Source organism: Pezoporus flaviventris, unplaced genomic scaffold, assembly GCF_033815535.1.
Source record: "Pezoporus flaviventris isolate CSIRO_AGI_PZ_B2104156 unplaced genomic scaffold, CSIRO_AGI_Pfla_v1 ptg000047l, whole genome shotgun sequence".
NCBI classification, from domain to species: Eukaryota; Metazoa; Chordata; class Aves; order Psittaciformes; family Psittacidae; genus Pezoporus; species Pezoporus flaviventris.
Window position 1 is genome coordinate 12,411,494 of NW_026892595.1, and position 26,816 is coordinate 12,438,309.

The window sequence follows — 26,816 nt, forward strand, 5'->3', positions numbered from 1 at the left end:
GCCATATATCTTATCCATTTCACTAAAATGATATTGAAAATCAGGCAATGCTGATATTCCCAGAATTAGAATAATAAATAGAAAGAACTTCCAGCTAAATTAATTATCATCCCACTACAGTCTTTATATAATGTGCTATTTACAGTGAAATACAAAAAGTATTTCATTCATACAGTTACTACAAAGACTATATATGTGATGCAGAACAGCTTTTACACTAGGCAAGGGTATGGAACCTGTAGTCAAAAACAACAGTGAATTTCCCCCACTTACTAGCGCAACAGGTGTTCAATGCAAAACAAACTCTGTTCACTCCCTTTGATTTCACTTCATTTTCTCTAGCAAGCTCCTAAAAGTATTTTCACAGACATTTTTCTAAGCTCTCACCAGCATCACAACAGTTTAGGTGAAGCAAAAGCAGTGAGCCGGCTGCAGAGTGGGAATGCAGAGGAACTGGCAAGTGTAGAAAAAGTGGAGAAGCTACAAAAATTTATTTTCCAACAAAATAACTCTCCACAAGCTGTGTAAGCTTTTCTTACTAAAACAAATACTCTAAACCACAAGGATTTTACATTTCCAGTGAAACACAGTAACATTTGCCTGGTTTTACTCTCTTGAAGTCTCAACAAAGAGCCAGCAGATTTATGCTTTCTCAATTACCTGGGTCAGTAAACTCCCTCATACTCCCTGACTGCAATTTGGATTTTTAATGTAATAGAATGAAGAAAAAGACCTGTTGGGCTTTTTAGTAACCTTTGTTTTCTTCAGTAGATTCTCACACTTTGCTGCCTAACATGCACACATACACGTATGCCCATCCACCACCCACCCGCTCAACATACACACCTCTGCCATATGTGCTCTATTACTGACAACAGAACAAAACCTAAGCTGTGCCCATTGCAATTTTGTGACCTCTACAGAGGAGAATAATTTATAGTGGTAAGTTCAGTATCTTTACCATAAATTTAAAATGCAAAACTGGGTTTGCAAGGTATAAGAGTTAGACCCTTTATCTCAAGCTCTCATTCGTATTTACAATAAGCTTTCTGCTACAGAAGAAAAAGTATTTAGATTGAACACTGTTACAGATTTCCTAAACGAGGCTAGTTCCAGTTGCCAGTAATTCAAAAGCAAATCTGCTGACTTGGCATTAGGACTCTAAAACAGTGTGATCAAACTTATATAGTAAGAAGGTGTCTGCAAGAAATAACATTTATAAACTGTATATACAGTACACAGTACCAGTACATAGAAAATAGATTTTGATTTATGATCCCCCTGTGTGTAAGGCAAGACTGAATTCTGTCTTCGAATGGAGTCCACCAGAGGTACAAGCAACAGAGAGGGGCTCTTAAATCAATCTTCAAATCAAGTGCATACAAATTAAAAATCAGAGCAGACAAAAAGTTTTAGATTTTCTTTTTTATGTGCTGATTCTGACTTGCTGAATACATGGGAAGTCATTAAACATCAAATGTACCTTTTTTTAAAAAAACACTAACAACACCTTGATGGCAACAGATATTGTTCAAGTGGCAGCTACCAAAAAACAGCTTGAAAAATGGCATAGTACAACATCAGGAACACTGCAGTTGTACTACGCTAATTCATATAGCACTAACCAAAAAAATAAGTATATGAATATTCTATTTCATGCTATTGCTATGCAAGCAACAGCAATACAAATCAGCATACAGAAGGATACCATATGTTCTGCAATGAAGAACCCAAAGATATTTTCAGGGGGTATCATTACAAGACTTCAAAGAAACACAAGACTGCCGGAGGCAAAAGTTATTGATGGATGTAAACATCCCTGTTCCATTCTCCTGTGTCGTTACGCTTCTTCGATATCACTTCCCCATCCTTATCACAATATTGGTCCCTTGATTTATGCCGACTACGCTGCTTGTTGCATTCATTGTGGTCCTGCTCGCGGTCCCTCTCCTTTGAGCGATGCCTTGATTCTCTATGTCTGTGATCACTGCTTCCGTGGGACTCGTCTCTATGATTGTGATCCCTGTGAGAATCATAGTGGTCACCATGCTCGTGTGAGTAGTCCTCCTTTGGCTCTACATAAGCCGAATCTCTGCTATCTTGTGTTTCTGAGTCAAAAGTTTCTTGCCTAGGAAGGCCTCTAACACCACTGCGATGGTTGTGGTGTTGGCTTGAGGAAGAGCGATGCTGGGACTTCTTGATGGGCTCAACCCGTGCTTCCTCTTCGATTTGTGAACTGCTGCGTTCAGGGACTGAATGGTCATTCCTCTGGTCTCCTTGAGATCCCTGCTATCACAACCAGCAGTAAGTTCATACACATGAAGTACACATTTAAAAACTTTCACCAATATCAAATTCAGCTAGAAAGGATCACAAAACCAATAAAATTGAAGTACACAATCATCCACTTTGAATCTAAACTAGAAAAAAAAATTAGAATTCAAATTTTACTGAGGATGCAGTATTATAATACAAACAAGTCCTTTCAGCAGAATGGAAGGTGGCACTTGGGTTATCCTATGACACGTTCTTGTCTCATGATGTTTCTGACTATTCCAGTTAGCAATATTTGCCTACTGCACTCCAGAAAAAAGAGAGCATGCAGAAGCAGGACAGACTGCAGAAAAATTAAGGAGGACATACCATGCCAGAAGAGGGTAGGTATCACTTGAGAGTTTACAGATGCCTGCTTGAAAACAGCCATTATGGGAAAGTGATTTTAGAGGGCTAGAGAGGTAGATTCCAGAAGAGAATCGAAGTATAAAACCTTGGCTCGTTTAGCATAGCTTTTTTCTTTAGGAAAAAAAAGTAACTGAATCTGGTATGGATAAAGTTTGTATTATGATACTACAAGTATCACTGACCTTCTGCTTTTCTCAGCAATAATTCTGTTTCTTCATGGTAATGAAAAATGAAACTTTCACCTCACAATTTTAAGAGCTTAAGAATGCAGACCATTGCCAATAAAAGCAGGAGGAGAGTGATATTATCACCTATCGAATTTCCTAACACACCACTACTATTAAAAGACTGAAATAAAAATTACCATGTAATAACAAACTCTTCACCAGCATAATGCTTTGAAATCACTGCAAAATGAACAAGTGGCATTATTTAAAGTCATTTGGGAGTTTGATTGCATTACCCTGCTTTTGTTCCCAAACCACAGCCAAAGACTTCTCAAGTTCAACTGCAAAATTTTAAGAAATAGTTTATAGTGAAACTGAATTACCCTTCTCACATGAAGTGAAGAACAAGACAAAATCATCTATACTGGCACAAAATTCAGGCAGGTTTTCACAGTTATATAGGCCTTTGTTAGTGAGACTGTTCTGAATTTACCGAAGTTAGTCTAGTTTGCCCTCCTATGTTCACAGTTGTCTAAAAATAAGGATTGCCTCTGGGACAGTTCATGGACATATATTCTTTCCATCTATTTTGTGGAAAAAAGCTAGGGGAAGGAAGAAATTTTACCCTTCAGCCACAGATCCTGCAGGTGGGTTTTCTAGCAACTCGAAAAGTAAAATTACAGAAATTGGACAGGAACAAATCTGTACTTTTATCAGAAACTAATAAAAAGTAACATATTTCAAACCAGGAATTATATAAATTTAACAAATCTCATCTTCTAAGACAACACTTTGTACTGTAAACTTCCCAGCAACTAGATGGGTTGCTCCATGTGTTCCTGATTTGAAACAAATGGTATAGATGAGAACAAGGTAACCGAAACAGCGGTCCAATTTATTTTTTCTTCTTGATTTTATGATTCTCAAGACGATTCTGATTTGACAGAAAGGGATGTAGTAATTGTAAACATGTATAGATGTGTTCAAAGTGAACAGGAATGTCTCAACAGAGGTGAATTATAAATGAAATCAAGTGAAAAGCACGAGTCTAAAGCAATTCCTGCTTTGGGTGTGTTAAACACATTCTTACTAGTTCACAACCATGACTGTTTTTAAGGCATGTCAACGGGGTATAGATGTGAAACCCTTCAATTCTTATGGTCAAATGCCAAATATGTAGGTAACTATATAATTGTGACTAGCAAAATCCATCATTACTGTGGTTTGAGAACAAATGCAAAATTTGAACCTGCTCTGAACAAAACACTACTTTTACAAATTCAGATGCATCTTCTTTGCTCTGATGAGCATATGTGGAGTAGCACAATGAATAGATTTAGAACCAATACCTGCAGTTTCAGAACAGTGTTAGGGATATTGTGCTTTATGAGAAAAGTAATTAACACTAACTTTCCTTAAATATTACTGGGACATTGAGCAGGTAATGTTTGAATCTGGGTTAGGGTCTGGCTTTATGATTCATAACCAAATTAAGTTTGGATTAGATTCAGCAATGCAGAGATTTTATGACCCCATCTCACACGGGTTTTGCCTAAAATGGAGGAAGTTTGAAACAAGCCCATTTCATTATTCGGCTGCAATTTCAAAGAAGCAGAGGTTCTTGGAAAGAGTTTAAGCAGTGTTGAAAGAGGAGAGAGATCTGTGTCCACCAAGCCAAGTTGGCTTGCTCCCTGTTTCCATGCAGTGGTCCCTAATCGCCTGCACCATATGTGTGTAAGGTTGCTCCAGTCTTCTTTTTGGAATTAAACAAGTGTTTCCCTACAAAAGGAAACCTGAGAAGAGTTGTCAGGACAGTTTGCCTCAAAACTCTCCACCAGATAGACAGGAAGTGTATGGTTTTCACCAACCTCATTTCAAACAACCCTAGGAGGCCTCATACCTTCAAGCACCTTGTGCCATGCAATACACACAGTCAGTATCATGCTATAAAAATACGACTCTGGCAGCTGGCAACACAAATCTCCCATTACAATGTACACCCAGGACTGAAAATGTACAAAAATCAATTATGTCTTACAGCAAAGGTGTGCTGCATTGGACTTGGCGAGAATGATTTGAATGTTTTGCAGCACGGATTTGGCTCCTCCAAGCCAAATGCTTGGTGGCACAGCTCTTCTCTGCAGAGCAGTCCACAAAAATGGTGCATAGACTTTAAACTCTCCAAATAGAGGGTCTTAACACTATTGAGAGTATAGGTTTAGCCACTATGATTAGAAAATAAAACCACTCTATGCCAAGACCATGACAGGCTCAGGTTTGAGATGTCAGCTGAAAATGCACCGTAGGAAAATAAAACAAAAGGAACATAGAAATTCCATGTCCCATAAGGGATTCGTGCTGCTTTGTGTTTTTGGATTAGTAGACCTACAAACAAACTGTGAAACTCCAAATACATTTGCATTTTTAGTCCCTAAAATATGTTAATTTGTAAAAACATAGCATAACATTCAGAAAAGTGTTATTAGAACTCTGTATAGTTCCACTAGAGAATGTGGTTAATAAAATGAGTAAGTGAATTATAAATCCACACCCAAAAGGCACAGAAAAACTTGAGCAACATAATAAACAAGTCTACAAAGGAAAGAAATTTTATCTAGCAACACTACACACAACAACACTGAATTTCATACTCAGAAATTCTTCCAGCTCACACACAATTTTTTTTCAGGGTGTTTCAGCTCTGAGGACAGAAAAAAATGCAGAAATGAGCTATCGCTTCCAGTCTCTCTTCCTGCAATTGCTTTTGAAAGCAAGAGAAGGAGATATCCTGCAAGTTGGCTGAACCAGTTTTTTGTTGTTAAAGAACAAACCTGTCAAGTTTGTGGTCTTCTAATGAGAAATAAATTCTTTGACACAAAAAATAGTTTTGCAAGACCATAAAAAACAAAAAGCAATTTTTCCACATTTTAATTTGGGTTCAGATATGTATTTTGCTTGGACTTTCTAGAAGTATTTTTCTAGTATTTTTCTTAGCCAAAGTTATGAATTGTAACTGACATGTAGGTGACTTATAGGCATATTTGGAACTTGAGTGGAAATTTAGAGGTAGTGAGCCATTATTTGATCTGGGACGGATGTATTTTACCCCCCAGTGGGATTTTCTTGGCCTGAAGGCAACATTCACTACTTATAATGAAGTAGCATCTTTAAAGATCTAATTTTATGCCATGCAACACATACAACAAAGGGCAGCACCTTCCTTATGCTGAAAATCTTAGTACAATTGTACAGCCCAAAAGTTGAAGGAGAAAAGAGGATACACAATATGTCTAAAGTCAACAGGCAGGTCAGTGTGGAGGTGGGAATAAAGCCTGTTTTTCCCAGCTCACTAGTCAGTACCCTTGCTGTTCAGAACACACTGCCTCAAGGTCTTTCTGCACAATGTGCAGGGTGACTTGTGTTTTATATAAGAGTTTGGCTTGAAGGAAGTATGTACTTTTCATAGCACTGGCCAATGAATAAAAGAACAAAGGAAACACTGGAAGGGCCACTTGTGCCTTGTGACTTCACTAATACAGTCATTTTCAACCTCTGCAGCTCCATAGCTTGTGAGAAGATAGGAACAGATTCCCTCCAAGATTTGTGGATCTGCTCCGTACCTAACCCAGTTTGTCATGCATGGCCTCTGGGGCTGGGATTTGCCTATTAGAGATTGTGTGCCCATCAGTCAGAGAGTTACCAGAGGCTGTAACATGCATAGTATCAGCCCAGTTTTATTCCTCTGACTGGATTACACATGGCCAGCTACGAAAATGCTTGTGGCTGGTACATGTACTGCTGGCACAGTGGTGGTGTCCTGGGCACAATAAAACCTTAAATATTTCACTTCACATCACCGTATGTTTTCAGTCAGGATGGCTTAGTCCTTGGCATCAAAACCAGCCCCCTAGTCAGTATGTAAACACATGCTACTGTGAATACAATAGTATCAATGATAATGTGCCTGTATTTGATTCTTATGCTGAAAATGGGTGAATATGCACTGAAAAAGCTCTTACCCTATCAACAGTAAGATATTCAGCATATTCTAGTATCAGACTATCACTGTTCTTTGGAAGAGGAAGAAATGGAGAGAAAAAAAAGAAGAGATGGCATAAAAACTGTACCTGTAAATTAATATTTGGACCTGGACTAATAGGAAGAGTGGCTGTTGCAAGTGTGCGAGTGAGAAGCTGGTTAGGAGGATTGCTGCTAGGTGGATGTGTGGCCTTCCAGTAGGCTTCCAGGTAGTCAGCAAGGTGCTCACAAGCATCTTCAAGCTGGTTCTCATCAAGAATTACATCGAACATTTCCTGATAAAGGAAAGGTTTTAGTGAGAATAGCCACCAGCTAAAGGGAGATCACCTGGAGACAATGATGGCCATGATTGCACTATTGCATTCATCAAAACAAACCACACTTCTAATACTTTTGTTAAGATATTTCATCCCCCTTCACTTTTTTTTTTTTGGAATGCAACCAATACAAAAGACAGCAATCATAATTAGCACTAATGTTACATTTGCTAATGCAAGTCCTCATGACCTCCACCCAGTCATGCACAGTCAATGAAGATAGGAAGAAGCAGCTTGAACAAATCTTAAATACCCAGAAAAAAGGTTAAATATTGAAGATCTTACCTATTAGAATAGAATGGCAAGAAAAGGAATTCACTCCCTATATCTAGAATAACTAAGAGAAAACTGAGACAAACTAAGACCAATAACTAACAGCAGTAAGAAACATGAATAATACAGATCATCCAGTTTCCCAGTGTCATACACATATTAGGTAAGAATTCAGCCACACAGTCAAACTTTAGGCATCTAAGGTTAGGAGGTGAGTTTTCCTCATTCCCTCCCTGGTCAGGGAGACAGAAGTACTCCTTAAGGAGGCTCTGAGAGCCTGCACAGGTCTCTAGCATTCTTCACAGACATCTTGGGGACCCAAGGAGTGTCTTTAACAGAGATGCTTGAACTTAAATGAAGAAAACGTCATGCTCACTCAGCTCTGTAACCATGGCAAATTCCCATATCTTCAAGTGAACTGAACCTTCGTCTTTTGGTCTCTTACCCATACTCTTGACAATTGAGTATGCAGATAATAACCCTTGCCCTGTTTAAATCACAGCTGAGGTATCATTATCTCTACTTTCCAGGTGTAAATTGGTTGTATTTGCTTCAGTGCACACCAACAGAAGAACTGCAAAGCTCTCAGCTACACAGTACCATAAAGTTCTTTACCAAAACTGTGACCAAAAATGCCAGCAGTGATGGGCTGTGGTGACATATGCCCTGAGGGAGCTACCCAAACTATCATCCTTACCCTAAACTGCCAGAGGTAAAGCACTGTCACCAAGAGGGTTCATTTTTAGACAAATAACCCCAAAAGGATTATAAAGTAAAACAAATGCTCAGTTTGTTTAGGCAGTGAACACATCAGCATATATCCTAATAACTGCTTGCGACTAGGACTGTTTTTTCTCTTCACACTTGTGCAGAGCTGAGATACCTCAGGAGGTGTTCTACAGAAAAGCAATAGTGAAATATGGCCAGAAGAGGGCAAGCATTCCCAGAAATTAGGCCATTAACCTCCTACTTGAAAAGAAAGCCACATTTCAAAGAGGAGACATAAATTAACTGTGACTCACGGGAGGACACTGTGCCAGTTTATCAGCTGCCACCATCTGAACATTAAGGTGTTTGGCCTGAGATTTCCCTCGAGATTTTATTAGCCTCTGTAAAACCTGTGAAAAATAAGACATTAATAAAAGCAAACAGGTCTGGACTTCATGTATGTATATAAACACTTAAAATGTTTGCATTTTTAACTGTCCACTTGAACAGATCAAATTCTTTATGCTTCTCAAATGCTTTAGGAGCATTTCCATGCTGTTTACATCCAGAACAAGCTAATTTTCATTTACCTCCCAACATCTCCTTTCCTGTTACAAGCACTAAAAAGTTCCCCTCCTATCTTCCTGCTGTGTCTGGTTTTGTTTGTTTCTAAGTTGAAATTCTTTGATTGCTTTCCTTAGTTCTCCTCCCACAAATTTGTTCTCATTCAAACACCTCTTTGCAAGGTCTGTGCATGTTTTTTTTTTTCCACAGAATGAAAGAGTACCTTATCAGGAGATGTTAAAGTTTACTAATCAGTCTGATATTCATTATGTGAAAATATTTCTGACATTTCTGTATTATTTTAACAAACTGTTAGCATTACTTACGTGATTGACACTAAAAGTGTAATCCCAATTTCAAAAAACACTGGAGCTACAGCATCTTTTCCAAAATGGATTTTGGTAACACTAAAGTAAGATACATGTTTTGATTCCTATTTCACCATCCCAAGGGAAGCAATAACCGTATTAGCATAGCACTGAACTTTAATGAGTGCATGTGATTATCTCAATTTAAGACCCCCAAAAAGGGGCTAAAAACCCAAGACTGACACAGTATAAATACCAGTAAAATATTTACCTTAGGAGAAGAAATCTTTACGTATACTATAATGGGAGCCAGAGAAGTTTTGCTTAGTTGAGCTGGGTGGTTAATGGTATCAGCATCGAGCACTACCAACTGCAGTGTCCTTGCTAATTCAAAAATCCGTTCAATTTCACTCTGAACTTCAGCTGCAGATAAGTACAAAATTAGAGTTATGAAAATATTAAATGACAATTATTTTTAGGAAATGTAAAAATGTGGCAGAATGGTGTGCTGCTCCTCCCTAGGCTGGCCGGAGTTGTTAGCTACACACACCCCTGGTGTGGTAGAGAAATGAATGGAACGTTAAGGAGAGTGTTTTGCCCTTGCAGGCAGCACTGCCTGCCTTTCTCACTTCCACTGCCTCCTGGAATCCCTTGTAATCTCCAGGGCCGGCCTGGTGAGATACTGTTAACACTTTCTCACAGGACCCCACTCCACATTTGTAAGAAAAGAGGTAAGAATGCCTGCTGCATCACAGAGTAATCTTACTATGTCATTAATTTCCTCCGTGTAAATAATTTCAGCTTTGAGACTTTAATCAGTTTGCTCAAACTGCAGTGCCTGAGATAGCCATTAAGATAACTGAGGTATCTACATTAGCAGAAACTCCTGGTTTTCAATTTACTTCAACTTACCGCAGTTCTGGAAAACAGCATTTCCTTCATTTACTGGTCTCAGACTGGCACCATATTAAAAAAATTGATTACAATGTGTAAAACACTAACGCCCCCCCTCCCCAAATCCAAACAATGCCATGGTGTCCTCCAACTCCAGGAGTCCTGGAAAAACGATTTTGCTTGAAAAAATCATGTTGTCTTCTAGCAACTCATGCTCCCAGCTCCTCAGAACCCTGCCTGATTGGCAGTAGTTGCAAGGGGCAAACCTCTACAAGACAGATGGACTGGATCCACTTTCACAATTGACATAGAAACTGTCTTCATTCCAAAAGGAAACAAAACTCTACCTTATCATAGCAAAATAATTCTTGAAATGGAATCACATTTTCCTGCTCAAATCTTGCCAAAAGCTGACTTCACAGAGTTGTTACAGAAATTGGGTGATTTGTGCAAGTCTATAAATAAAGTCAGAGCCGGATAAGATTGTAGTTCATACAGATTTCCCTTTAAAGGATGTGCACACTCCATGAACCAAAGTCAGATTAGAGATCTAGTCCATTCAAAGAAAATATCAGAAGATAACCAAGAGAAACTTAAAAGAAGAGGTACCAAAACCTTAAGAGTTTCTTGAAATTACAGCATTTTATTTATTATGCTGGCACAAGCATTACTTTTGCTTGAAAACACAGCCTATCTGATCTGGCTAGAGAGAGATTTCTACAGTGAATGGTTTCTTTCAAGAGGTGTGAAGAGACTGATTTTTGTTACCTTAGAATAGCAACTGAATAAATTAGGTACCATGGTAAGGCTGCAAAACTTCCAAGAGAGCAAAGCATCCCAGCTAGAGTCCATATAGCTCAGTCTTTTCATTCCCAGCCAACAGGTGACTACTACAGTCATTTTATAAATCAAGCAACATCTTAAATGGCCATCAGAAAATCTGTATATGTTGTTCTCTATTGGAGGAGGTCGACATTGTTTTGGATCTATTAGGGATCACCTCCTTCTGTCTGTAGTTATCTCCAATTTTGGCTGAGTACATGCCAATAGGTGTTTTACAGCAGAGAACACCGTGAGATGCGCATGGCATGCTGATATGGAAGGCATCAGCGCGTGCTCCCCTGCTTGTTGATAAAAGCACCATGGCCCAGCTGCAGTTGGAATTAGGGCCACAATTTTGAAGACAGAACATCCGATGCTTCTTGGCACATTCACGATTACATTTTCTGCAACTCTGTTACATAGAGATATTGCTGGAATGACTGAACACCATTGTCTCAGTGATTTAGTAGGAGATAGTCAATAGTCTACCCCTTGTTTAAGTCCAACTGACAGCTAAAATAAACATATCAGAGGTAATTTGTCGTACTGTTCTGATGATGAGTTTGGATTGCTTTCCTGCAGTTTTAAACCAGGCTCAACACTTCACTCACTATAACAATATCACTTAATGTATCATTTTAAGAACATTCCAGACTGCTACAAACCCTTGTTCAATGCAATTTATCACCAGTAAAATCTGTCTTTTTGCCGGCGTATCATAATTTTGTCTGGCGAAGCAGTATTTGCTTCACTGCTGGAAGCACTTTTCTACCAGTATAGAGTACATCTCTGTGAACCAGATTTCCTGCTAGACTTTCTGAGACTTTCCCTGTCTTTGGCAGGGCACAGCATGCCTCAGGGTGTCTTCTATTGTGAAACATATCTAGGGTAATTCCAGGTAACTATGGTCCTACGGATCAATACTTTCCACCTCAGGGAGAACGTGGAGAGATACCTTGTCCATCAATTAAAAAGTATTTCTGTATTTATTTTTCTTAATGTAGGTATAGGGAAAAAGTTTACTACACTGCATGATTTGTGAACTAATACATCGTGCCTCTAGCTCTCCAGTCAAGAATGAATGGAAAAAAAATGCCACAGAGATTGCTGAAGAGGTCCTGATCTCCTGTCCCTCAGCATACTCCTTCAGCTTCTGGAAAAGCCTGCATTTTACTTGAAATCTTCCTTGTATTCTGACTTTTTACTACACATTAGATTGTTGCAATTACTTATGTAATAGCAGCTTCCCTTTTTAGACGACAAAGGCTTTACCTACTGCAGCTTTGGTTTTCATCTTTCTTTGGCAACATCTCTAAAAAACAAATTCTATACCTGTAAAGATTCCTTCCCAACAAGACATTCAACAAAAATTTTCTCTCAGACTTTTGCCCAAAGTAAGCAAAGAACCCTAAATATCATGTGGGGACATTAACACAAATGTCACTGGTAGTTAAAATAGGAAGCTGAGAACAATGACAGTTTGGTATCTTCAAAGCAGCACAGTAACAACTTCGCAATCTTCCCACCTCCATGAATATCATCTATTTATAATAATGTCCCTTCTGATGTACTGGAGAGGCTTAACAGTGAGGCTATAACATTAACTCCAATAAATTATATTTGCCAATCATAATGAGAGGTATAAACATAATAAGATCTAGTGTGACAATCACCATGACAATCAAATAAGCTATCAAATTTTAAAGTGACCCTTACAATCTATTTGATTTGGCCTCCTTGATAATCAGAAGAGGAATCTATTTTAAATGACAGGAGCGCTCAAGCATTTGTTTTTTACAACAGGGGGTCAGCTCTAAAAAACAGGAATTGCACATCTCCCAGCAAACTTTAAACATTACACATTTAAACTTACTCGCATATATTAATTCCAAATATTCTTTCTACACTGTGAAATGAACAGGAATTCAGTGCAATGGGAGCCCAAGTAAGTGGCTTATCCCATTTTGGGGTAGACAAATATTCTTTATACCAGTTGGAGCTTATAAGTGAATTTCAAGCAAAAACTTTTAACAGTTCTTTACAGTGAACTCACCTGAAGTAAAGGAAAAGACACAGAAACACTGCATTACACCTATACCAATTCACTAAGAACAAAATGAAATATGGTGGAATTTAGGGTCACTTATACAATGCCATGGTAAAAGAACATTCTCTACACAGTTGGAGAAATACAACCCTCTTTCAAACCTGGACAGAAAACATCCATATCAGCCAGGAGACACAGGGACACCCAGATGGACAGAACAGTGGCTACATCAGCACTATGTCTTAGGAAGGCCCTGATGAGATGGCAGTTGTGTGATGGGGATGTGATGCAAAATGGCTATGATTCTGGCCTGCAAAGGCCAAATTAGATTCAGAAAATACTGCTGATATGTAGCAAAGAGGCTCTGATCTTCAGCAGGAACAGCAAAGTTCATGTACCACCGAGTGCAGTATGACTTTAACATCCTATTTGACCTTGTCTACTTGTCTGTGGTACGAGTGGCACTGTTTGTTCATAGAAATAGAACTGTAAATTATTAGTTGGACTGCAATAGCCACAAAGCATTCTAGTTTTCTAAACAGAGCTCTGATATTACAGATGTATAGCATGAAAAGAACATACCTACTTCAATGCATGTCATAAAAATGCTGAACAACACCTTGCACAAATGGCTTTCAAATAATTTTATAAATTTAGGGGAACAGGTATCAGTAGCCATGAATTTTCTTATGCTAATTCTTTTTAGAAGCACACTTTTACCACTGAATCACTAAATTCTATGAATGTAATTAAATTAGTAGTTTAAGGCAGCCTCAGGAATTCCAAAAAGAAGGGAAAAGAAGAAAATGTTATATATGCCCAGTGCCTTAAAAGAACAGAGAAAGTGCTGCACAAACAAATTGCTAAAAAACGGATAAAGGTCATATCTGAAATCCAACAAAATGAAAAAAGAAAACCAAAAAGGAAGCAATGACTACTGAGCTGTGCCCACACACCTCTTCATTAACAAGTAAATTAACAAGTAAATCATGAGCTGGACTGACAGAGCTCACATTTTAAATTTTAATTTGTGAGCATGTGTGTGTATACGCTTTTATATTGTGGACAAAATCACCAAAGTGTCTACACTTTACATTAGGTATCGTACTAGCCAGAATGCCGGTCTTTGGCCACAGCAGCCTATGCCAGACTACATTTGATGCCTGTGCTTGCTGTAGACAAAGTGGAGAGACCAAGGTGTGATCTAGAAAGCCACACATATAAAGTGTGAGCAGTCCAGAGCAAGCCAGTAAGAAAACCCACGTGTACAGAAGTGCTTGGCCTCTTTCTTCTAATCTTCCCTTTTCATCCCTTCAAGCACCAGTGTTCCTCTGGGTCGACAGGGAGCTAACAGCAGGATCATGCTGGGCAGGGAACAGCTGACTCCATCCCTTCCCAGCCAGGGAGGTTCAGCCCGTGCTCTCCAGGCAGGATTAAGTGTCCCACTCCACACACGTGGCAATGCTGGGGAGTAGAAGCCTCTATGCCTCCCCACCAGCATACCCAGGTAAGAAGGAACAAATCTTAGAGGGGAACTTAAGCAAGAGGGAATAAATGCTCTAGTTTAGTCCTCAGGCAATGGGCTAGAAGATAACATGGATTACAGGTGGTTTCATCAAATTTCTAACATAAATGTAGTTTTGTGAATATACCCACATTTTCCTGGTCTCAACCAAATCCCTTAGCCACTAGCTTGTTACATAAAAAGGGGAGGGCTGGACTGGGAGGATGACAATATTTTCCAGGGAAAGTGGCTGCATGTTACTCATGCCTAGCAGATGGGGCTCCTATAAGGTGAGGGATAAGGCAGAAACAAGAGGAGCATGTTTGCTGCTCTGCCTTGTGCTCCCTCCTGCCTGGGCTCCACTGAAGGGGACCTGTGGGTTAAGGGGCAGCAGGAAAACAGGGTTTCCCTCTTCCTGCCTGCTGAGTCTCAGTTTAGACAGAATTCAGATGGCCTTGAAGGCACACACACATCCAAGTGGTATTGACAGATACAATGTGATGTCTGGAAACCTCAACATAACCAAGATCTATTTATAATGGACTAACATCTCCTGAAATGCAATACTGTAATTATGTGAAAATATAAACCAGATAGTGTCATTTAAAAATACATAATAGCACATGAAGATGTCTACTTCCTCCCCTATTTCTCTGTGCTAGAAAAACAATAGCATTCATAGAATGATGCTTCTTATGCCAGGTTTAAAATGGAAGGAAATTTTAATGGCTTATGAATGGAAAAGCTTGAAATCAGTGGATTGCAGCAGAAAGATGAGTGGATGAGCACTGTGCAGGGGAGAGATGCCCTGAGATGACCACACTAGGTAAAACAGCAGCTGTTCCAGAAGGTGCCATACAGCAACACAGCACAGCTCCCATCATTAAGCTCCCATACACTCTGTTAGTAATTGGGAAAGTAAGACTGGGCAAAGAAGCAGTCTAGCATTTATTTTGCCCAGGGGACCAAACAAGCATCTCTGCAGAGTTCAGAATGGATATTATCGTGTCAGCCTAGCAGTAACTTGGACACTTTTTCACTATGCCTCATTACTCAGTGCAGTGCTATAGGCTTTTACAGCTCTGGTCCATACACAGACACTAAGTAAGTGTTCCCTAGGTCTGTTGTTTTATTCAGAACAAATATAAATAAAAATGCTCAGCCCTTCTCACAGATAGGATGTGAACCAGTCCATTGCTGGCAGTTCAACCCCTCCTGCTGATGGTGTGCCACTCGTAAAACATTTGCGTATTCACTGAGTGGGAGATACTGACTCTACGGCCTGATGCTGAGAGTGGGAGGCAAAATACACGGATTCTAGTTCTTTCTCCAGGGAAAGCTTAATTATTATGCAGTGTATAAGACTCAGCAGGGCCAACTGACAACCACCATAAAGGTGATCACAGCCCTGCCATGGTGATGGAAATTATGAATTCATGCCTCTGTTAGTAGAGAACAGAAATGAACCCAGACTTCTTTGCATTGTGGTTAAACAACCCAAACCCTTAGTCATGGATAAAATGAGGACACAGACACCAACTTTTTATCCGTTCCATGAGCCTAGGAGAAAGAAAAAATACCGCATCAATTCAACCTACAAATGTGAGTAGTTTTAAGGGAAGCAAAACTGTATTCTTATGCAAACAGCTAACTTGCTAAAATTATTACATTCACCTATCTCAGTCACCTGACAGGTTCATTCACCTATCTTAGTTATTATCACAGAATTGTAGAATCATAGAATAGTTTGGGCTGAAAGGGATGTTAAAGATCACCCAGTTCCAACTCCCTTGCCACAGGCAGGTACACCTTCCACTAGACCAGGTTGCTCCATCCAACCCACCAATCTGGTCTTGAACATTTCCAGGGATGGGGCAGCCACAACTCCTCTGGGCAACCTGTGCCAGTGTCTCACCACCTGCACAGTGAAGAATTTCTTTTTAATAGCTCATCTATGTCTACCCTCTTTCAGTTTAAAACCATTACTCCTTGCCCTATTCCTACATGCCTTTGTGAAAAAAGCTCTCAAAATTTCTTGTAAGCCCCTTTTAGGTACTGAAGGCTGCTATAAGTCTCCTGAGAGCCCTCTCTTCTCCAGGCTGAACTAGCCCAGCTCTCAGCCTTTCTTCATAAGGAGAGGTGCTCCAGCCCTCTGATAACCTTTGTGGACCATCTCTGGACTTGTTCCAACATTCCACGTCCTTCTTATGTTCAGGGCCACAGAGATTCATTACAGAGACTCTGACCTTAGATGTTAATAAAATCAAAGCTGGTCCAGCAGGATAAGAACATTTTGAGACATGTGAGTCTGATAAATTATAACAGCTTCAGGATCTTCATGCTACTCTTTCCCTACCCAAGTGCAAAAAGAAGTGTAGCTGCATTCCCATGATAACCCAAAAGCTCTTGGCTGCTATGTTACAGCATTCTGGTTCAATGCTGCTTCAGGTTTAGCAGATTACCATATTTGAAGGTTTAATGACTGCAAGTGAGCTGTCTGGACATTTTCCAAGCTATTTTGAAGATAAAATCATAAAGGGACAATCAGGATTTTCCATAAGACACTGAACAACTTCTTCTCTTGAAAGAGAGATCTATTAGATCCTTGAGACTTTGGAATGAAAATACACTCCTGGGTAAATCCCAATTTTGCATTCCTGTTCCATGGCCTCTGTAAGTAAGGAAGGAACTTTATGAGGCTTAGCACTCTTTTAAGTTTATTTTAAATCTATAGGTGGGGAAGCACTTACTTGAAACTTATCACATACAACGGTTGTCAAACATATTTACCAAACATGGAAAATACATAGTAACATTATAATTCATATATATATATAATGTGTAGAGATATATATACACATTATATATTACATATATAATAAATTGTTACCATAGTTTCAAGCATTCAACTATCTTTTCTCATAGATATCAAGAAAATAAAAATAGAAAATTGAAATTTGCACTGATAATCCACTACTATTTTTCAAGCACTTATGTTTCACTTTCAGAAGACAATACTCTGGGATACGAACTTAATGATGTGAGTACACTTTCTAGAGACAACTTTCCAAAGATAGGCTTTCAACTGCACATGCAAACTGAGTGCATGTAATGCCCAACAGGTTACTGTGTATGCACACAGAAAGCAAATACACAGATTCCCAGCCATTTGACTGCAGTCAATTTACCACATATACAATGACATATTTTACACCAATATTCACACATCTGTGTTAGAATATGCAGATTAGGTGCACACACCTTAGAAATTTACAGTGGAAAACCTAATCTTTAGTGTTTCCTTGCCAATCTCAACTTTATTTTTAGGATTACTTAAAAATAAATACTGAAAATGAGCAAGATTTTCCAAAAGAAATACTTAGCAACACAGTATGGGATTAGCTTTTCTCTGTCAGTGAGCCAGCTGTGAGAAACACACAGTGGTTCTGTGAGGTACAATAAAACACTGAACACAAAACAGCAGGAAAAGTAATTTGCAAGCTTGTATACATACCCAGAACATCTGGAAAAGGAGAGCATTAATGAAGCAAAGAATGGAAAAAGCCAAGACAATCAGGTTCTTGTACAAAGCATACAGCATGAGGCAAGGTTATAACAAGTGTAACATACACAGAAACAACAAGAAAAAGGGTTGGATCCTTTTGACAAAGAAATGCAGCAAAAGCACAAAGCTGGTTCAGCAGTTTCTGCAAATAGCATGTGCACACACAGAAATTTAACTAAGCCAACTGGGACTGATCTTGAGGTGAATGGGATTTAACCATGTTCTGTACTTTCTTGGAGAGAAAAGTCTTTTCAAAATTATAGATTTCTTTTAGGCTTTTAAAGAAATAAATTTAGTTCTAGTATTTCACATGTTAAGCACATAACTATTTACAAGCAAACATTTCTCTTTATATACAAAATTAAGCTTTCATATAGAAGAGGCGTAAGACTGTACTGTCCCATCCTAAATCTTTACAAGCCAGATACCGTTTTTATAAAATTCCTGGATACATTAATTTTACTCTACAATATTCAGTGGTGGCTTTGGTTTCCAATGACCCAAATCCCAAGTCTGCTTTTAACTGATTCCTTTACAAAAGCAAACTTTCAGTCAATAACTGTGTGCAGTATTAAGCCCATTGAGACCTCCCTACAATCCGGTAAATCCAGTTCCCCATGGCAATTCCTGCTCCTGATTATTTGTTTGTCTGTGCCTCCTTGAAATTAATTCTGGGTTATCTAGTAAATCAGTTCCAAATATAATGGTGCTTACTCCACTGTTTATTGTGCTATGCACAAGTATCAGCAATATGCACAATACTGCAAACCTGTATTGGGTGATAAGGTAAGAGTTCCCATAAAGAGGTTAATTTATTTCCCATTAACAAGTATTTTATATTAATATATCAAGTACATTACCTCTGTACTGTGTTAATTCATGAACAGAACACTTATTAAAATAATACAACAATGCATTTTCAGAAGCCTAAGAAATAGCCTTCTCTGCTACAGTTGCTATTGCTGTTCACAAACATGACCATTAACTGAGGGATAAATCAGTAGCTTGACTGCCTAGCTGCATGAGGTACCACTATGCAAGGGTGGGTGAGTAAAGGAATAGCTTCCCACTGAACCTTCAAGGGGGGTGGGATTTGGATTAACAAAGTAGTTTTGGGGAGCTATGTGTGCTATAATAAAAAGCTGTTTTTAAATGATACCAGATGTAGAAATGAACACATGGCTCTCTGTCCATGCGCCACTGTCTGAGGAAGAGAAAGACAGCCAGCCAGCCCTGCAGCTAGAAGACTCCTTCAGACCAAACCAAACCAAGCCAAACCCATCCAAACCCTGTTTTTCATTAACAAGATCAAATTTTATAGCAATAAATACCATTTATTGCTATAAATAAATGGACCAGAACTATGCCATTTAATGTTTGCTAAAATTCTGTCTTTTGATATTTTTGTGTTTTTTTTTTTTCCCCCAGTGATTTGAAGAAAAGGCCCTACTATTTTATACAAGGAAAAATGAAGGTAGAGAAAGAATTCATCTCCCAGGACCCCTCAGCAGACCTACTGCAGATACTAGAAAAGAACTAATGTTACCTGAGTTCCGACTCGATTTATCTGTGACTGAAACTTGTATTAGAACAATATTATTTGGTTGCAAAGCTAACATTAATAAGGTAGAAAATGCCAAGATTTAATCAAACCTTCTGTGGTCTGTATTACAAGAAACATAACTTGTTTCTGCAGGGCTGCTGTTTCAATCAGTACACAACCCCATACACTGTCAACTGATAAAAAGCTACTGAATCAGTTACTTTCTCTTCATTGTCAAGTATGTGTCCCACATCTCATTTAGAGCACACTGTTCTAATGTTTTTCTAAAAACAGAATGAATAAGTTATTTTATAGAACTTACTGTGGTGGTATTTCACTGATGCAACAAAATGTTTTTTCACATAAATTATTTTATAGAACTTACTGTTATGGCATTTCACTGATGCAACAAGATGTTTTTTCACTTTGAAACATTTCAGTTAGGTGAGAAGATGAATTTATATTTTCCAGATAGAATAATCACAAGTTTCCACTAATTTTGGGGAGTCGATTTTAGAAATACAGACTGATTTTAGAAATACAGACTGATTTTAGAAATACAGTCTGATTCTTCAGAGTAATTACCCTAGTAAAAATTACATCTGACTAGGAAAATGGAAGCCATCCTTCAGGAAATCCTGATTTCTTGGGATTCTTTCTTCCAAAATGGAACATAACCTTGAAGCTCATTTTAGAAGTCAGCACTAAGACTCAGGACATTACTGATACAGCTCTGTACTGTACGTGATATCAAGTACTGATCCAAGAGAAGGGGAAAAATTCTTTGAACAAGGCTGGGAATGAAAAGAATAGCTCCCCAGTTAAATGTCTGCAAAGAGGAGAGCCTAAAATGGAAGGACTTCTTGGGAATGAGATGCCATAAGGCTGGTATTTCATAAGGTACCCAACAGTAGCTCCAGTAGTCCATAGATTACTGCCTATTTTCCATTTGTGTTTTCCAAATCAGTGCATTACCATGCAATGTGCTGATTTTAATAACATACATTACTGTTTGATAGGTTCAAAGCCTGAATCTCAGTTTCAGCCACAACGCTTAGTACTTCTACAAATGATCTTAGAATCACAGAATCAACTATATTGATCAGGAATTCAGTTTTGGATCTGAAAAATCTTTCCTGACTGATCTAATGCCACATGAAGTTTCGGTCAAATCACTATTTCCTGCCCTGCTGCCCTAAAATTTAAAGTCCTATTGTGTTTTCAGAGAACATCATTTGCCTGTTTGAAATTTCTTGCCTCATTCACTGTACAAGATTCACAGCAAGCAAAACAGCAATTCACTACGCAATTCCAATTCCCTACATTAGTTTTCATGTTTAAAAAAACCCCAACAACTAAGGCAAAGCACTGGTGGAAAAATAATGTGCAAACACATAACCAAAGACTGAATCATAGCATACATAACCTAAAAATACTGAGAAGTTGCACAGTTAATCTTCTATTACTTCCTAACCTTTATTTTGCACAACTTGAGTTTTTAAACCTAATAATATTCTTTTAATAGCATTTTTTGTTGACTTACAGCAAATTCATCATGGAACCTGAAAAATAAAAATTCCACTATATGGTGTGATACTGCCACTCACCTCTGCGACTTGAGCCAAGTTAAGTACTCGCAGTGGTAGTATACTGTCACCTTCTTTATGAGCCACTGCTCATAAAGGCCACCTACCAGCAGTCTACAGTGATATTTTCTAATTCTGACTCTATTTCTACGTTGAGTAGAAATGAGGTAGGCATTGCAGGCAAGCAAGGGAACAGGCTGTAACACTCCTTGTATTTTCTATCTTTTGCCTTGCACAAGGGTTTTCCCATCACCTTACAAAAAAGAAGCAGTTCCTTTTTCTGACTCCACGTTGTTCTATCATATCTCAGTCTTCCTCCCAACCCACTGCCTCAACTTCATTTCCATCCTGACTTGCTTCCTGGCTGTTTCTTTTCCCCCCATGGTTTACCCTAAGTCTGGAGCATGGACCTTGGAGGTACTTCACCAGTGTGTTCGATTATCCCAGCTTCCATCCCATATATCCAACTTTTTCCATAATGTATTTTGACTACTTGCCTTTCTCCCTTAACCTGCTCCTCCAGTTGAACATCTTTAAAGTAAACAACTTTCTACTCCATCGTTCATGCTGCACAGCAAAGTAGGGATTGACAGCTGAAAGGTGAGCATCTTCCAGCCTTAGTTCTGCTTGGCTGCCCTGATCCGATCTGCTGGGGCAGGTTCTGCTCAGCATCATTTCTGGACCTTGCCCAGGGAGAGCTGAGTCTTTAAGCAATTCATATGCAAAGCTTGGCATGTGTTAGTGGCAGCTTCTAATAATTTGGTCAAATTTTTACATTATTTTAATGACAATGCAACTGAAATCCTTTTTAATTTACTACCACATTTCAAAACCCTGTTAGATTATTAGAAGAATGGGAATATTACAGCTTCTGGGAAAAAAAAAAAGTTTTGAGAATTCCTTAACATGGGTAAAATTAATTTTTGCCCTAACTTCACTTTTAACATGACCTAGTTGCTCTAAAAATATTTCCCAAGAGAATTCAAAATTCTTTCATAAATCGCTTAATTTTTAGAACAATTATAACTAACTGAAAACCTGACATATAGCCGGAAATTTCAGATAATAATAATAGGACTGTTACGAAAACAGGAGACGTGTCTATCCACATATTTATATATATTCATAATTGCAATCAGCATTTGGGTGTCTCCAACCAAGGTTCTGTCAGAACTTCCATTTTAAATACCTCTATCAAGAAAATACTTTAGCCCAAAGAAAAGGTGTTGACATTCTTAAGGGTAAGGTTCTCTATGAGATAAAGTTATATACAATTAGGCTGCATTCAGTTTTTATAATTTTTTTTTCCTGTGTAATTTTTTCATGATAGCTGTTTTATGTAGATGAAAATATTTTAGTATAAGAAAAAGATTATACAGTTTTTATTACTGAATACATTTGTGCAGTATTGCACAAAATTGCACACGCTTTGATGTTCAGGTTGGGAAATAAATCACCATGGTTATGTTTGTTCCACGACTGCATGACCTATACCCTTATTACCAATTTTCAGTTCTATTCAACACAAGTGACACTTTTTCTTTTCATTAGATTATTAAACAGACCTTGGTGACAAGACTGAAATACATATAGAAGAATATTCTTGTGTGTAAACATTCATTATGTTGTTACAGTACATTACATTTTGACATTTGAACACTTAAAATAAGACATACTTGGAAGCTATCAAGCTACTTGCAAGTAGATTCACAGCTTCCACATAGCTGAAAGCAAGGGTTTTAAGAAGCAAGTTTTCAATAAAGGGAAGTCAAACTTTTTAAGGCAGAGAGTGGTGACACATAGTTACATCTTCCCAGATAAGCTTGTTTTTCTTTCTGGCTAATAACTGTTTAATTACTTACATAACTGGACAAACTATAGTACAAAAAGACTCATGTAAGGTGACAGATACGTATACTATGAACCTAGATATATAGTTCAACAATGTCTCCTCTTTTCCACCCTTCATATTTTGTACCAACCTCAGCATTAGTTTAATCTGATAAGAAATTCAGAAAATGTGTATTTAGTATTTGTTTTCAGGTCTAGTGTCAGTAGCTATCACTACCAGTAATCTTATCAAAGATCATGCACAGTATCAATAATATTCATATAATTTCAGGTATTCTGAAACCATCACTTCTATTCAGTGAGGAGAACACCTCTTCAGATTTTATGTACCTTATGGATGGCTACCTCTTCCCACTGAGGCAGACAGCAAAACCTGAAAACTGAACATAAGCAGGACAAACCAATAATCAGTACTATATGAAGATTACCTGGTAGTGATTTAAAATGATTTCTCCTGCCAAGATTTCTGAATTACAGGAATCATGATTTTCTCACAGCAGAGAGAAGGCTATTTTTAGCTTATACATATGAACTGAGAGTAGAATACTTTCCAGCCAATTTGTAGACAGCATAGTCATAGGTACTTACCTAAGCTTGATCTTGTGTTAGATCGCTCTATTATCGCATGCTTACTGGGATTGTTTAATACTGAGCGTTTGGCAAGCGAGATGTCCGCTGTGACTCTTGTAATTGATATACTGCAAAAATAACATACAGTGAAATAGAACAGAATGTTATTTATCTTGCAGGGATGTGGGGACAAAAAGGGACTCATTTAACACTAGAATATGGCTAAGACAACAAAAAAAGCAGTTCTCATCAGCACGGCATATTTTGCACAATGTGAACAGAGAAGAAGCTTTATCTCACTGATACTGTTACAAGAACTATTGGTAAGACACCCTCCTTTCTCCACAGAACTTAAATGCACTGTGACTATTGACTGCAAAACTACATGCGTCTGGTCAGAAGGGAGGCAGCAGGAGCTCAGATACATACTGCAGAAGATAAGACTTCCCTGGGGGCTCCAGGCCTGATATGCTTAGACTTTGCACCAGTACCCCCAGTATGAACAGGCTGGTTTTGCCTTTCCCTAATTTTGACTAATTTCTTGAAAGGTACTGAATAACAACCTGCCTTAATTTAACCATACCTGTAAGACATATAGGATATGCAGAGTTGGTATGTGAAGGTACAGCTTGGCAGTACAGCCATATAACTCTAATTTTTATGGCTCAGCTTATTAGCACACTTTTTTAACTGAGTGCAAGAGTTACCTATAATTTTCCAGAAAGATACAGCAATATGCTGGGCACATAAAAACAGTGACTGCATCCATAGAGAAGCATGCAAATAAAATCTCTGGGCTCCAGCAGGCTCAGTTTTGTGTTTATGAGAAAAGATGAGCCAAAAATGAAGTGGTTACTTCAAGTTGTTTGCAGTGACCTCCTACATAACCTTCTGCATATTCTTCTTCCTAGGAAAACAGTTAACTGGGTTTGTTTTGCTTTACAGGGTCAAAATGCACCCTTTGGATAAATTCCCTTTCAGACTCTCTGGCCTAAAGAGGTTTAGGGGTCACATTTTTCCAGTGCTGAGATTTAAATCAGACAGATGATATTTCCTTGTTCTTCCTTGTAAGATTTTATTTGCAATTTAAAAGGCGGAAATGGATTTGCTAAGAACAGGGTGGGCTCCCCTCTAGCAAGCAGTCAGATGCTGTTCATCCTGAAATGTAACCAAATAGGTCATTTCCCAGTGAACTCAACATGTGTATATATTTATCTAAACCCGCACAAAATGTAAAAAAGCCAGAAGTTAAGACAGAAAAACAGAATTATTTGCACAATACTGATTAGTAACATAATTTTTTGGAAATTTAGGCATGATTTAACTTAAGCTGAAAACATAACCAAGGATTTGATTTCTGGCTCAGCTCCTCACAGATAATGCTATTACTTCAAAATGAAATCCAACATGTAATTTAGGTACTCATTATTTCTCTTTATTTGCTAATGGATGAAGACTACAAACTTCTACAGCTTTTTTTTTTTCCTTTATTTTTCTTCCAGTCTTCCTTCCTACATGCAACAGAACAGAATTTTCCCTTTTTAAAATACAATTATGGTATATTGAACAAAGCTAGAATTAGCAATCTAAAACTGCTACTTTTCATTTTAAGAAACTTTAATATCTTTTAAAGGTAATTTTATTGTCTTTTGAGATTTATAACATGAGAAAGAACAGCCTACTTTCAAAACAAAAGGTATATATGTTCATATAGTGGAACAATTGCAATGAGAGCGGGGACAGCTTGACAGCAGAGTGGCAGTGAAAACAGGAGCATGAATCTTAGAATCTCCTGTACAGATTTGCTGAGGACCTAGAATACCAATTCAGGTTGCTACTTTAGTTTGGTATGCTTCAAATCTGCTACTATAGACATCAACTGTGTTGAAACATCCACATTTGTGGATTTACCCTCACACAACTGGATCTGCAACTGAATATTAGATATGCTTTAAAATACTTCAAGACATAAAGACATTTTTTTTTTTTCTGCTTGCAACACTCATTATTTTGTAAACTTCCAGTTCTGAAGGTACTTATCTAAGATTTGACAACTCTGACTAATATAAAGAGGGACTACTAAGTGGTTTGGTATCAACACCATCACTCTGGCTAAGAAAACACAATAGCTAAAACCACAATGTCTCGTATTTTAAGGAGATGAAACTATTGACTGAAAACTTCAAGCTCCCTCTTGAAAGTTTGACAGCACCAAGACAGACAGAATGGTGTTACCACTCTGCCCACTTCCAAATGGAATAGAACATTCACTGAAGTTACAGATATTATAACAAGACCTTCCCGTTTTCTCAATTTTTTCCTCCCAAACATCAACCCACTAGCACATACTAATCTGAAGCCTGATCCAGCAAGAATAGAATCACATGTGGAGAATGCACCTGATGTCTCTGGTCCATGGGTCAGTGACATTTTAATTACAGAACATGCCACTGCTTTTAGAGGTGGATCATCATTTGACATTTGTACCACAGTAATGCCTGGAGGCTCAAATACAAATCTCATCGGACCTTGGCTAGGGGGAACAGGCTGTAACAACACTCAGAACAAAATCCAGCAAAGTGCAGCCCGTCTGCCACCAGGGGTGATATATTTCAGCAATGTGGGGGACTGCCTGCCCCAAGCAGTCCTTTTGAGTCTTCCCATTACAGAGTCCAGCACCACTGTCAAACCAAGCTTCCATCTTGGGGGACAAAAGGTTTGATAGTCATATACATTAGATAGTCTGAATCTTGTATCACTCTTTCCAGATTAGATGCCACTGTAAAAACTCAGAGCTGAGAAGGAATGGTGGCCCTTGTCAGCTTGTACAGAACCCAGGAAGTGCTGATGAGGTATCACTTGAAAAATACTTAAGCAAAAGAGTATTTTAAGATTACATATTTATTAAGCCTTTACATAAATATTTAGCTATTTGGAGTGTGAATATCACAGTCATCAAGAAGAAGACATCTTATTTTCCACTCTCAACACTTCCCAATGCAAAAACAGCCACAGTGTGCTCTGCTAAGGAATCTACCAATCCACACTACAGTCCACTGATAAAGGAATTAGCTGTCATTACTAATTTTCTACAAAAAGAATGTCATTATTTCTTGGTAATACCTAACAGGACTTGAACTCAAGTAGATTTGCATTGCAAAGTACTTACCGCCCTTCGAATCTATGTTTTAAAAAATCAAACAATGCTTTTTGCATCATATCTGTTACCTAGAAGCAAACAAACAACCTATTAATAATCACATGAGAAATTCATACTACTTAATGCTAATTATAATACATACTAAATTGACAGTAAATCTCATATATATGAATATTAGTATTGGAATGTAATTTATTCTTAATTTGAATTCTGATAT

At 38.2% G+C, this 26,816-nt stretch overlaps 1 protein-coding gene across 10 annotated transcripts in view; it reads right to left on the minus strand.

The window, feature by feature from the left end:
• Window positions 1–472: 472 nt before the first annotated feature.
• CACNB2 (calcium voltage-gated channel auxiliary subunit beta 2) overlaps window positions 473–26,816 on the minus strand; it is a 259,801-nt gene continuing 233,457 nt past the window's right edge. For 4 of the 10 annotated variants that reach the window (XM_061468321.1, XM_061468319.1, XM_061468325.1 and 1 more), the window contains 6 exons: window positions 26,609–26,667; window positions 23,458–23,567; window positions 9,329–9,480; window positions 8,500–8,595; window positions 6,977–7,162; window positions 473–2,286 (listed from right to left, as the gene is read on the minus strand). In XM_061468321.1, coding sequence (XP_061324305.1) covers window positions 1,798–2,286; window positions 6,977–7,162; window positions 8,500–8,595; window positions 9,329–9,480; window positions 23,458–23,567; window positions 26,609–26,667 — 1,092 coding nt within the window. In that variant the 3' untranslated portion in view covers window positions 473–1,797. Of the gene's footprint in view, window positions 2,290–5,500; window positions 5,551–6,976; window positions 7,163–8,499; window positions 8,596–9,328; window positions 9,481–23,457; window positions 23,568–26,608; window positions 26,668–26,816 lie in introns of all 10 variants that reach the window. The other 6 variants (XM_061468320.1, XM_061468318.1, XM_061468324.1 and 3 more) reach the window with 3 other exon arrangements.